This window comes from Octodon degus, unplaced genomic scaffold (genome assembly GCF_000260255.1).
Source record: "Octodon degus isolate 3935 unplaced genomic scaffold, OctDeg1.0 scaffold00083, whole genome shotgun sequence".
NCBI lineage: Eukaryota > Metazoa > Chordata > Mammalia > Rodentia > Octodontidae > Octodon > Octodon degus.
In genome coordinates this window covers 8,963,603-8,978,131 of record NW_004524659.1, presented here as the reverse complement: position 1 = coordinate 8,978,131, position 14,529 = coordinate 8,963,603, and the positions used below count along the sequence as shown (strand labels likewise).

General features: G+C 40.2%; 1 protein-coding gene across 11 annotated transcripts in view; it reads left to right on the top strand.

Moving 5' to 3' along the window:
* Nucleotides 1-14,529, top strand: part of LOC111818220 (zinc finger protein 567) — a 78,894-nt gene that overhangs the window by 16,896 nt on the left and 47,469 nt on the right. For 9 of the 11 annotated variants that reach the window (XM_023721584.1, XM_023721592.1, XM_023721594.1 and 6 more), the window contains one exon: nt 2,990-5,218. In XM_023721584.1, the coding sequence (XP_023577352.1) occupies nt 2,990-4,710 (1,721 nt within the window). In that variant the 3' untranslated portion in view covers nt 4,711-5,218. Of the gene's footprint in view, nt 1-2,989 lie in introns of those variants that run through there. The other 2 variants (XM_023721596.1, XM_023721595.1) reach the window with 1 other exon arrangement.

The following is a 14,529-nucleotide window of genomic DNA, read 5'->3' as shown; positions in this document are numbered from 1 at the left end:
AAAAAAAAAATTCTTGGTTGGTGTTCTCACTAGTTACTTCACAATTTTCTTACCTTTTCATACCTCACATTTGTTTGCTGCACTAAGTCTAAACTTCCATTCTCACTATAGATCTAGCTGTTAACTACTTGTAATCTAAGCGCTTAGGGAGACTGACCTGTAGGATTGCCAGTTCAAGCCCAGCCTGGACTTTTTTTCTTTTTTTGGTACAGGGTCTCACTATACAGCTAGACTCATAGTGATTCTCCTGTCTCAGCCTCCCTAGTGCTGGGATTACAGGCAAACACCACTACACCTCACTTGGGGGTAGGCATGGCATGCTGGGGTTCCAGGGCTTGCACAGCATGTGGTATCAAGGATCAAACTTGGGACCTTGCATTTGTCAGGCAGGTGCTTGTGCTACCAAGCTGTCTCCCCAGCCTGACCTAGGCTCAGTGAGACTTCTCAAAGTAAAAAAGGGTGGGAAAACCCTGGATTCAATCCCCAGTGCTTAGCGCCCCCCCCCCAAAAAAAAAATCAGCTGTAAAATTTAAAACTCTTAGCCCAAGCTGATCTCACAGATACCATATTTTGGCCAGGAAGATAGCTCAATGGCTAAGATCCTGAGTTCGATCCCAGGTACCAAAAAAAAACCTTTATACAGATACCATTTTTCCCCATTAAGCTTTTGTGGTTCATTTTTAGTGCTGACCATCCTAAAATCCACACGTGGTTTGGGTAAACAGCACTAATGCATTCTTACTGTGATTTCTTCAGTGCTTACTAACACTTGGTCCTTTCTTCACTGCTGTGACCCTATTGTCCAACAGTGCCTAGCCTATGTATTGTACATTCTTAAAAATATTCTTTCAGAGCCAGGGATATAGCTTAGCGGCATAAGTGCCTGCCTGGCAAGTACAAGGTTGCATTTCAATCCCAGTACAAAAACAGAAACATTAATTAATATATATTGAAAGAATATATATATATATATATATTCTTTCACTATACTCTTACTTGTTTGGTGGCAGAGGTAAGACAGGGTCTCACTGTACAGTTCACCTGAACTCACTGTGTAGCTGGCCTGGCCTTGAACTTCAGTGATCTTCCTGCCTTAACCTCCCCAGGGCTGGTATTATAGGCATACCCACTATGCCTGGCTTGCACTCTTAGTCTTAAGTCTTAATTCTCTAATTTATCTTCAAGGGATCAACCTTTTAATTATGATAATCACATCCATTCTCAGACCTTAAGCTCTGCCAGATTAGATAGTCTAATATCAGCATCTTAGCACATTTCTCCCACCTGCACTGTAGTCCCTCAAAAGTGCCATCTGTTCTCTTATGTATTTTGAAACAGTATGTCAGAAATTAAAATTACCTCCTCAGCTCTTAAATCCTTTTTCATTGTCTATTTCTAAATTATGTTGTTACTACCATGATTTTAGCCTGAATCTGTCATCATTTTCTTTTTATTATGAATCAAACTCAGGACCTTGTGTTTGCCAGGCAGGCACTGTGCCACCAAGCTATATTCCTGTCCTCTTTTTTCTTTTTTTTTTTTTTTGCGGAAGCAGGGATTGAACTCAGGCCCTTGCGTTTGCCAGGGAAGTGCTTATTCTACTGAGCCATCTCCCTGGCCTCTTTCTTCATTCTTGTAGATCTATTTCTTTTTCTCTCCCTTTTTAATTCCCTACCCTTCTTCCTTCTTGCTCCTTCCAACTCTTGGTCCCCTTCCAACTTTCAAAAGCTCTGTTCATTTTTGTTCCCCTTCACTTCTTTCCTTTTTATCCTTTTTTATCCCCATCTCTTACTCCTCAGCCATTTCAAAAAGATCATCCTACTTCCTATTTATCTTCTTCTATTTTTCTCTGTAAGTTTTTCATATAAGCGAAACTGTGAGATATTTAAGTTTGTATGTCTTACTTCACTTAATTTATGGTCCTAAGTTTCGTCCATTTACCCTCAAGTAATGAATGCCTCCAGTTCATCTTTTTCAGGTTTTTTGTTTTTGTTTTTGTTTGGTACCAGAGATTGAACTCAGGACCTTGTGCTTGCCAGGCAGGGACTTAAGCTGCTGAGCTATCTCGCCAGCCCAATTATAAAAGTATAAATGATGGGGGCCGGGGAGATGGCTCAGTGGAATGAGTTTCCCCGGCAAGCTCAAGGGCCTGAGTTCAATCCCCGGTTCTGCGCCAAAAAAAAAAAAAGTATAAATGATCTGTGTCTTGCAAAAATAATCCTTTGTGTAGTATTTTTCCCTAAACAGGCATTTTTTTTTTTTTGCCATGTTATAGTTTAATGCCCTTGATAGATTTGCTTCATTATCTTCGAATCTACTTTTCCAACCATCAGTCCCTCTTCTACCTTTCTGTAACTTGTTGACTTGTTTTACTTGGAAGTTCTTTAAGGCACAGAAGGTATTAGAAGCTAGGTATGGTGGCACATGACTGTACTACCAGCACCCTGGGAGAATGAGGTAGGAAAACTGCAAGTTTTAGCCTTTCCCTGGCAACTTAGTAGTTTGGGAGATCTTATTGACTGGGGATGTAACTCTGTTAAAGCCCTGGATTCTTTCCCCAGTACTGCAGTGCATGCCTATAATCCTGGCACACAAGAGGCTGAGTTACAAGAATTGCTGCAAGTTCAAGGCCAGCGTGGGCTTCATAGTACATTCAGGATTAGTCTAAACTATATAACAAGACCCTGTCTCAAAAAAAACTGTTTGTTAGGGGCCGGGGAGATGGCTCAGTAGGATAAGCACTTGACCGGCAAACGCAAGGATCTGAGTTCAGTCCCCGGTTCCGCAAAAAAAAAAAAATGTTTGTTGTTTCTTTTACTTTTTTTATTCTTTCCCACACTGAAGCAGTTTTGTTTAGATTTTGTGTTACTTTGTCTAGTAGGTTGAGTATAATTTGTCCTAGGTCTTTTTTAGCCTCAAGTGTAGATTCTTACATAATTTCTTTCCCTAATGAATATGTCAAAGTTGACAAGCTGCTATTCTTTTCTAGAAGAAAACTGGAAAGCTGAAGACTTTTTAATGAAATTCAAGGAACACCAAGATAAATATTCTAGATCAGTTGTGTGCATTAATCATAACAAACTGATAAAGCAGAAGAGTAGTATATGTGAAAAGACACTTGCCATAGTCAAAAAGCCTATTAATCAAAAAAATCTGTCTCCTAAATATGACACTCATGGAAAGACTTCAGAAAATGTTTCAGAATTAATAATCAGTAATGTGAGTCCTGCAAGAAAAAGACTTAATGAGTATAATGAATATGGGAAATTATTCTTTAATACTAAGCAAGAACTAGCTCATCCTGAAATCAAATCCTTTAATCAAAGTGGTAGACCTTTTAGTCACAATGCTGTGATTATGCAATATCAGAACATGATAATTCCAACACAGTCATTTGCATATCATTACTGTGAAAAGCCATTCCTAAAAAAGGAAGGCTTAATTACACCTAATAGGACATATAGAGGGGAAACCCCATCTGTATATACTAAAAAGAAAAGAGCAACCAATATTGAAAAAAAACATACCTGCACTGAATGTGGGAAGTCTTTCTGCAGGAAGTCAGTATTGATACTTCATCAGGGAATTCACACAGAGGAAAAACCCTATCAATGTCATGAGTGTGGAAATGCATTTAGAAGGAAGTCATATCTTATTGACCATCAAAGAACTCACACAGGAGAGAAACCCTTTGTTTGTAATGAATGTGGCAAGTCCTTTCGCCTAAAGACAGCCCTCACTGATCATCAGAGAACACATACAGGAGAGAAGTCCTATGAGTGTCCAGAATGTAGGAATGCTTTCAGATTGAAGTCACACCTCATTCGTCATCAGAGAACACACACAGGAGAAAGACCATATATATGTAATGATTGTGGGAAGTCCTTCCGCCAGAAAACGACTCTTTCTTTACATCAAAGAATTCATACAGGGGAGAAACCTTATATCTGTAAAGAATGTGGAAAGTCTTTTCACCAGAAGGCAAACCTTACTGTACACCAGAGGACTCATACAGGAGAGAAGCCTTATATTTGTAATGAATGTGGGAAATCCTTCTCTCAGAAGACAACCCTCGCTCTTCATGAGAAAACTCATAATGAGGAGAAACCCTATATTTGTAGTGAATGTGGAAAGTCCTTCCGCCAGAAGACAACCCTTGTAGCACATCAGAGAACACACACAGGTGAGAAATCTTATGAATGTCCTCACTGTGGGAAAGCCTTCAGGATGAAGTCCTATCTCATTGATCACCACAGAACTCATACAGGAGAAAAACCATATGAATGTAATGAATGTGGGAAATCCTTCAGTCAGAAAACAAATCTCAATCTACACCAGAGAATTCATACAGGGGAGAAGCCTTACATCTGTAATGAATGTGGGAAGTCATTTCGTCAGAAGGCAACCCTTACTGTACATCAGAAAATACATACCGGGCAGAAATCCTATGAATGTCCTCAGTGTGGGAAAGCCTTCAGCAGGAAGTCATATCTGATTCATCATCAAAGAACTCACACAGGAGAGAAACCATATAAATGTAATGAATGTGGAAAGTGCTTCCGACAGAAGACAAATCTCATTGTTCATCAAAGAACTCACACAGGTGAAAAACCTTATGTTTGTAATGAATGTAGTAAATCCTTCAGTTATAAGAGAAATCTGATTGTCCATCAGAGAACTCATAAGGGAGAAAACTTGGAAATACAATAGATGAAGTGATTTCTTTGTGAAGCCTATTATAATCCTTTAGTTTTAGAAAGAAAAGCATGCTTAAACATGTTCATGTGATTTTAATCACAAATTAGTAATAATTATTAAAATCACATTATATAACTACCCTTCTCAAGCATAAGAAAAAGATATGATTTTTATTGAACACAGTTGTCTATAAAGCTAAAGATTTTAGCTGTCCCTGCTGACTCAAATGCTTTATTAAAAAATACTTATATAAATATAAAAGTTTAAATTATCTGAATTAAGCTCTATAAGAGAAAAACTATGAAATTCTCATTCTGTATAATGAAGTGTAATTTTTTGTTCCTCTCTCAAAAATGACTTCCCTGACTTACAGTTTTTGCATGTTTTTAAACTATATTTTCAAACATATATTATGAATTCCTTTCTGTCCTTATTTTACTGAACATGTTAAAGATTTGTACATTATTGCACGTGGCAGTAGTGTATTCATTTTCTATACTATTCCATTTTAAGAATATACTATTTATCCTATAGATATTTGTATTTTTATAATTTTGTGTTAAAATATTGCCATAAATATTCTTGGTTATGTCTTTTGGTGTGTATCTGTTTATACCTAATGCAGAAATTATTAGTATTATTTATTTATTTATTTTATTGAGAAACATATCAATGAGGTACTTTGCAAGATGATTAATAGGACATTGTTATCTTCTCAGCAGTCATCTACAGCCCAAGAAGCAGCCAGAACATCCTGTCCAAACACTACTACTGCAAATCCTTTTTTTCACGGAACCAAGCGAAAGCAGCCGTACATCTATCCTAACTATTCTGTATATACAAATACAAAATGGTCCTTCCTCTGTATCCCCCTTCTCCAGTTCACATTAGTATTATTTAAATCTTTATCATAAATATTGCCAAACATTTCTCAACATGATTGATTTTGGAGAGAGACAAGTTTAAACACAATTAAAGGGCTGACCAGATAACTCAGTGGAATAAAGCACCTGCTTAGGCAGAGCGCAGCAGCTGGGATTTGATTCCTGACGTGTAGTGCCGGCCCCGCCCCCAGGGCACCCTGAGACAGTAATTGAGACTGGGCATGGTGGTGCGTGCCTGTAATCCCACTGCTTGAGGGGCTCAAAACAGGAAAATCACTACAAGTCCAGTCTACGTAGTGAGACCCCTTAGATCTTGTCCTAAATACATTAAATAAATAAATACAATTAATATAGCAAAGTCTTTGGCACGCATTTAAATAAAAATTCTCCCCGAAAAGAAACATAATACATGGGCCTGCTTGCTGGCCCCACCCCTGGCGCATGCTGAGACAGCAGCTGAGACTGGGCTGGTGGCATGCCCCTGTAATTCCATCTCTTGGGAGGCTGTAAACAGGTGGATCACTATGAGTCCAATCTAGTAGTGAGACCCTGAACACCCTGTTGACACTTCCTTGAAAATACAAAAAAAGAATAATTATGAGAGGCTACATGAATGTAATAAATGTAGGAAGACCTTTAGTTGTCACACAACCTTTACCAAAAACTTCTATTGCAGAAAAATACTATAGATATGATTGAAGGAGCACTTTTAATCCTAGGTTATAGCTTATTCAACAAACAGGGTTTTTTTTTAACAAGTAATTCTTACAAGAGAAAGGGATATTGACAACTATAACAGGTTAGTAAAATTTGAAAGTAAAATAATTGAGAAAATTATGAAAAATATTGTCGATATAAAAGCTTCTATCTCATAGGAATGTGTACTCTGACATCCCAAGTAAATCAATCACTGTAGAAATGTTATATTCAAGAATTAGGAAAGCGCTAAAACCGTACTTCTACAGCATCTGAGAGAATAGTAAGCGTAAGAACAACTTGAAACATGTTATTGAAGGCTTTTCTTGAGAAAGATTATTTATAACCAGTGTTTACTACACATATGAAATCTGTAATAAAATTCATATATTTTAAATAGGTCTTTTTAAAAATCCCCAAGGGCTGGGGGGATAGCGAAGTCTAAGTGCCTTCCTGGCAAACACAAGGTCTCAGGTGTGATCCCCCATAGTGCATGCCCTGTCAGCCACCAAAACTAGGTGTGGTGGTGCATGCCCGTAATCCCAGCATGGGGAGGCTGAGACAGAAGGATCACTATGAGTCTGAGCTGTGTAGTGAGACCCTGTAACAACCAAATACATTTAAAAAATAAATAAAATAGGAACTGGGGAGATTGCTCAGAGGCATAAGTACCTACTGGCAAGTGCAAGGTCCCGAATTTGATTCCCAGCCCCACATGCGGTGCCAGCATCGGAACCAGGCGTGATGGCACATGCCTGTAATCTCAGCACTCAGGAGGTTGAGACAGGAGGGTCACTGTGAGTTCAAGAGCAGCCTGGGGGCTACAAAAGTGAGCACAAGGCCAGCCTAAACTGCATAGTGAGACCCTGTCTCAAAAAATAAATATTCACTGCAGTTTTAAAAAAGCAGAGAGCTACTTGAATGCATGAGTTGGGTCAGAAATATAGTTCAGCAGCACAGCACGTGCACAAGCTCGAGGTCATGAGTTTGAGTCCTGGTATTTAAAAAAAAGCACGAGTTGAGCCTTTTTCCTGACTATGGTAAAACAAGGGACTCACACCTGTAATCTTAGCATTCTGGAAGACTGAGGTTGGAGGATGGCAAATTCGAGCCTAATCGGGCCAATTTAGCAGTTGAGCCAGAACCTGACTCAAAAGATAAAAGCAATGGGAAAGTCCCTGGGCTCATTTACTGATATTGAAAAGAAATGGTGGGAGTTGTAGTCTGTTTCTAGCAGCCAGGGTTACTAATGAGAAATCTGCCAAACTGTTTTCCCCATATAAAAAGGGTAGAGGGCCCTTTCTCAGTGTTTTTAGTATTTTTCCATTGATCATAATCAGAAGCTTGGCTGTAAATGTCTGATTTGGATATCTTTGGTTTTTATTTTTATTTTTGATACAAGGTCTCACTACGTAGTTCAGATTCATAGTGATCCTCCTGTCTCAGCTTCCCCAGTGCTGGGATTATAGGCCTACGCCACCATGCCCAATTTTGGCAGCTGGCTTGTGCAGGGCCAGCATGGCATGCAGTACCTGGAATCAAGCCCTGGTCCTTGCACTTGTCAGGCAGGAGCTTAGACTGCTGAGCTATCTCCCCAGCCCTATCTTTGGTTTTCAAACCTTGGATCTTGCTATGAAAATTTACTGAGCTATTGTCAAAATCCCGATTTGGCCAGGACACAGTGATGCACACCTGTAATTCTAGCACTCGGAAGGCTGATGCAGAAGGATCACCAAAAGTTCAAGGGCAGGCTGGACTACACAGCAAAACCCTATCTCAAAACACAAAAAGAAAGAGCAAGAAATGAAACTTTACTTTTGGTTGGGCGTTGTACTGGGGACTGAATCCAATTCATTCATACTGAGCTGCATCCCCAGTCCGTTTTGTTTTGAGACAGAGTCTTGCTAAATTGCCCAGGCTGGAGCCAGGGAGATAGCTCAGTGGCATAAGCGCAACCGGGCAAGCACAAAGTCTTGCATTCAATCCCTGTACCAAAAAATGAAAAATAGCCCAGGCTGGGCTGAAATTTGAGGTTCTCCTGCCTTGGCCTTCCACTATGTTATGCTAATTTTGTACTTTTTTTCTAAAAGTAACTGGAAATTAATTTTTAAAAAAATTTTTTAAAGTAACTGGGAATAACCCAACAAATAGGTTAATTCACTATTTCGGAATCATCACTACTGCACATAAATTTCCATTCCAAGAGTGGGGTTTTTTTTTTGTTTGTTTTTGGTACTAGGGATTGAACTCATGTCCTTTGGACTGAGCTACATTCCCAGCCCTTTAGAAAAAAAAAATTTTTTTTTTTAAATTTTCTTTTCATTTTGACAGTTTGCTAAATTATTAAGTTGCCCAGACTGGCTCAAACTGCCATCCTCTTTCCTGCCTCAACTTCTCAGAGTGCTGGGATTGTAGATGTGCATCAACACACATGGCTCCATTCTTACAAAGAATGTACTTTGTCACCTACTGAGATTTCCCTTTCCCCTCTGGACTGTTCCTTCTAATAAACCACTAAACATCTTCAACATTCAATGGCAGTTTCAGAAGTGGTAAAGCAGTGGGGTGGTATACTGAATAAACAGAGAGTTCCCCAAAAATTATCTGGATAGTTTCTGCTTCAATGCCTTACCATTTGAAATGAGTTAGAAACTTCAGTACTGGAAAAATATCTTCTGATGTCCTTGGATGTTTTGTATATTCAGATCCAAATGGGAATACCCAGAAATAAACTAAGAGAGTCCTGAGTTACTTGACAGTCCTACAGCCTCCACTTCAGTCCCAAGGGCTAAGCAGTGGCCTGACAGCCAATAAATCAGTCTTGTGTATCAGCCCACAGCAGCTCCCCCTAGACACTCAGCCTGGGCACAGGGACCTTTGGCAGTCTTCTCCACAGAAAGCGCCCAGTTGACGACAGCAGCAGAGTGTCTATCAGAAAGCTTGGTGTGTAGCAGCACAGACCCAAACCAAGGCAACTACCCTGCTCCTGCAGCTGGCCTGCACCGCAAGACGTGCTCCAGAGCAGGTCTCCTCACCACAGCTGGTGTCAGATGCTGCAGCCCACAGGCTACATTACCTAGGAATGCTGAACATTAAAATCATTACATGTCTGATGAAACTGAAAATTTTACTAATTTTTAGCCAGTAGTAATGTTTGCCTTAAAGACTCTATTGACAGCTTTTTCCTGGATACAATTTGGTTGATATCTTTTTGTGTTCTTTTCACCTTGTAAGATGTATCCATTTAAATAGTTTATAAACATTAAACAAAACCAAAAGAAAACCATTTTACAACTCTGACTTCAACTGGACATGGTGATGTACACCTATAATTCCAGCACTTAGGCTAGGGAAGGAGGACTGCTCTGAGTTTGAAGCCAGTCTAAGCTAGAGTGAGTTTGAGATCAGCCTGGAATACACAGCCAAGACCCCGTATCTTTAACTGAAAAGTTGAGACAATTTACATTTACTGGGATTAACATTCTACCTTATGTGTAGTTCCCTAAATGATCTCATTATATCCCCTGGTTTTAATGTAATCTGAAATTAGGACATCTACTTTGGTTACTTTACTGACTTCTCTTCTGCTTTCCACTTGGTGTAAAACAAACCTCTTAAATCCAAACCAATTGTTGTCTATTCTCTCATAATTTGCTCTATCATTTTATTAAGTGCAATCTTGACAGTTTAAAGTTTGTAAGCTTGTCCTTGATTCAGTGGACACTGTCATCATTCCCCTCAGCAACCCTTATCAGCTCACCTCTAAAATATTCAAAACTGGGGCTGGAGAGATGGCTCAGTGGTCTAAAGCACCTACTTGAAACAAGCTTGGCAAAGCACAGGGACCGCGGTTCGATCCCCAGCACCACATGCCAGCCAGACCCGCCCCCTGGTGGGCTGAGCTGGCCACACACACACACAATAAATAAATGTAATAAATAAAAATAAATAAATATTTAAAAAAAATAAAATAAAATATTCAAAACTACCATTTCTAGCCATCTTCAATGTTGCATCTCTATTCTAGCTTTGGACCCTGCCTCCAGATACTTCAGCCTTTTGTTTTTTAATGTGTTTGGTACAGGGTCTCACTAGGAAGCTTGGACTCCTGTGATCCTCTTGTTTTCAGCCTCCCCAAGGGTGGGATTACAGGAATGCACCACCACCATGCCCCATCTCAGTAACCAGTTCAGCATGTCTGGAGGTGGGGCTGGTGCAACATGTCTTGCCAGGGATCCAACTCCAGTCCCTGCAATTGTCTAAGCAGACACTTAGTCCACTGAACTATCTCGATGGCCTAGACCCTTAAGTGGATACAAATTCTATTGTTTTTTTTTTTTTTTTTTTTTTTTGGTGGAACTGGGGATTGAACTCAGGCCCTTGCACTTGCCAGGGAAGTGCTTACTCCACTGAGCCATCTCCCCGGCCCTCTACTGTATACTTAACTCACTCTTCATGAAGCATGATGTGACAGCCAAATGTCAGTCATATTATCATCACACATCCACTTTAGTAGATTCTCTCTGCATTTAAAATAAAACCAGGGGGGCCAGGGAGATGGCTCAGTGGAATAAGCGCTTCCCTGGCAAACGCAAGGTCCTGAGTTCAATTCCCGGTTCCACCAAAAAAATAAAAATAAATAAAACCAGGGGCTGGGGAGATAGCTCAGAGGCATAAGCACATACCTAGCAAGCACAAGGTCCCAAATTAAATCCCTGGCTCCACATGCCATGCTGGCTCTGGAATCCTAGGCAGACTGTGCTGGCCCTAGAACCAGGTGTGGGTTCAAGACCAGCATGGGGGCTACAAAAGTGAGCACAAGTCCAGCCCAAACTGCATAGCAAAACCCTGTCTCAAAAAGAAAAGAAGAGGGGCTGGTGAGATGGCTCAGTGGTCTCAAGCACCTACTTAGAACAAGCTTAGCAAAGCACAGGGACCGCGGTTCGATCCCCAGCACCACATGTCAGCCAGTCCCGCCCCCTGGTGGGCTGAGCTGGCCACACACACACACACACACACACACACACACACATAAATAAATAAAAAAAAAAAAAAAAAAAAAAAAAAAAAAGAAAACCTGTCAGGGTCCGGGGATATAGCTCAGTGGCACAAGTGTCTGCCAGTAAAGGTGCAAGATCCTGAGATCAATTTCTAGTAAAACTAATAAAATTTGTTGGGCCAGGTATGTTGGTACCATACCTGTAATCCCAGCATATGAGAGGCTGAGGCATGATGGTACCAATTCAAGGTCAGCCTGGGTGCCACTGTGAGACCATGTCTCAAAAAAACCAAAATCTGCCATGTATATTGGCATATCTACAAATCTAGCACTTGGGAGGCTAAGGCAGGAAGATTGCTGTGAGATCAAAGCTTCATTACACAGCAACATTTTAATTTAAAAAAAAAAAATCCAAACCAAGAATAGTGGCACAGGCCTTTAATCCCACTCTGGGAGACCAGGGCAGAACTGACAGAACCCACCCAACCTAGGCAATTTAGCAACTCTTAAATTGAACCCTTTTCCTTCTACACAGTAGAGCACTAGTTAAGCTCTCAAGGCAGCATTACATTGATACTCATGTAATAATCAGCAGGTAGAAGCATCCCCCTCTATTCCACTGACTTGCTTTAGTTTTAGCCATGGGAGGTGGTACTTCTCAAAGATGACTGAACCTACTTTGTGACAAGTTTATGACTGATTCCTGGTCCAGTGCTGGGATTCAGGCTGTGTTGCACCCACCCAAGGGGAGGTAGCCTGCCTACCATCTAAGGGGTAGAAAGTCTTGTCTGGCTTTTTTCTCTGTTGCTTTGGCTGTCTTCCACTGTTGTCCCTCTGCCATGTGCCACCCTACCTTGGAGCCAGCCAATTATGAACTGAAACTTGTTCAAACTATAAGCTAAATAAACCTATACCCCTTTAATTTTGGGTTTCAGGTATTTTGTCTAAGTGAGAAAGATACCTGTTCAGATGTGAAGTTTGCTACTCTGATTTTCTATATATAAAATGGGAAAATATTTGGATATATACTAGGAATGAAGCTATTTTGGAGATAAAATGGTTAAGACAGTTTTCAAAGTTGTGGTCCCCTAGAACAGCACCCTTGGAAACTAGTTAGAAATGTACATCTTAAAACTTTTTTTGGCAGAACCGGGGATTGAACTCAGGCCCTTGCACTTGCCAGGCAAGCGCTTATTTTACTGAGCCATCTCCCCAGCCCCAACACTCTTAATTAGAAAACAAATTATACACTTTACCTCACAAGCCCTCTAGGTAACTCCAAAGTGCACTGAGGTTTAAGGGCCACTAACCTGGTGTTGAAATGTTGAATTAAATGGCAGGTTACTGGTTTAAGTGACAAAATAAGGTGCCAGCCAAATAACTCAGCAGATTAAAGTGCCTGCAACCAGGCACAGGGGCTGGGGGTTCGATCCCTGGGCCTGTTGTGCTGGCCCTGCCCCGGGGTGCCCTGACAGGGCAATTGAGACTGGGCGTGGTGGCACACGCCTGTAATCCCAGCTGTTGGGAGGCTGTAAACAGGTGGATCACTACAAATCTGATCTAGTTGTGAGACCCTGAACACCCTGTAGACCCTTTCCTGAAAAAAAAAAAAAAAAAAAAAAAAAAAAAAAAAATTGGCAAAATCATGATCAATTGCAAAACTTCAACACCTTTAAATGTGAAGGGAAAGTTATGTATAACCATGTCAAGCATGAGATTCATATTAGAATTAGGACAAAGGCCCAAGTGATTATGTAACTGTAAAACCCACCATTCTGGGAGGATGGGATAGTTTGCAAGCTCAAGCCTAAATTGGTTAACTGAAACAAAGCTCAAAATATGTATGACTATATGACACACACACAGGGGATGTACTTCAGCACAAAGGCCTTTTTTCAAACCCCAGTGGTGGTGGTGGTGGGGTGATACCGTATCACTTAATGAACTTGACATTTCAACATTTAGAAATAGTTTAATGCAGTCATGTTTTCACTCATGAAAAACCCTTTAGTAAAATTGTTTTCACTTTAAAAGGCTAGTTTACACAATTACCCAGGTAAAAGCCACTTTTTCTGATCACCACCCCATCCAAACCTATGGAAATACAGATGAAACAAAAGCCTAATGTCCTGAGGGCACAGGGAGCAATAACCAGCCTAAGGAGAACTGTTACTGTTGTCTCTCTAGTAAATTCCAGCAAGCTGGGATCCAAGGTTGCAGATAACAGCTTCTCTACTGGTGCTATTTGCTGCATCCCTTGCTTGGGACGTTAATGGCTAGCACTGTGTAAACTTTGTAAATGCCTGAAGTCAATAGTGTTCACCAAAGCAGTTATGCACATTCCTTAGCCTGCCTTTAGCCTTCAATAAATGTGAGATGTTTCTGTGGCTCTGGAGTCAGAGTGAGACTAATCTCAGTGAGACCTCTGAAGCTACACTCCTTGGGTCTTCTCGTTTCTTTGGGCACCAACTCCTAACATACAACACAACCCTCTAATACAAGTTTTATCTGTCAAGGATAAAACTATCCTGTGGATGAAATACTCCACAGGTTAAGTGGAATCTAAAGTGGGTGTGCTGCAGCACAACAGGTCTATTCCCAGCACTGGCAAGGCTAGCAAATTCAAGACCAACCTGGGTTAGTGACACCCTATCTTAAAAATACAGACTGGGATCTAGGTATTTGCATCCAATGCACTAAACTGTGGAAGGTCGGGAACTCCAACAGCATTCTAAAAATAAAATTATCAATAATGTATAAGGTTCCACTTCAGCGTTCATCAAACACACTACAAAAGTCAATCTGTGCATGTATACTTATTTAATGAAAATTTTAAGCAGGTACAGTGGTGAACACCTGTAATCCCCACAACTAGGATGCTGAGGCAGGAAGATCACAAGTACAAGGCCAGCCTGGGCAAATTAATGAGTCTATCTCATTAATAAAAATAAAAAGGACTTGGGATGCAGCTTAGTGGTGGAGCACTTGCCTAGCATGTACATGGTCCTGAATTCAGCCATAAGCACCAAAACAAACAAAAAAAGGGAAAATAGACAATATACCACATACTATAACCTGTCGAAACAAAACAGATTTGGAATGTCATTTTAAATTTTAATAAAATAGATTTCATATTACATACAGTAAGTCCATCCACTCATTGTTGATAAAATTTTTAGAAATAATTTCTATAAAAAGTTTAGTATTTGAGAATTTATTATAACATAACTTCTACAGGTACAGATTCTCATC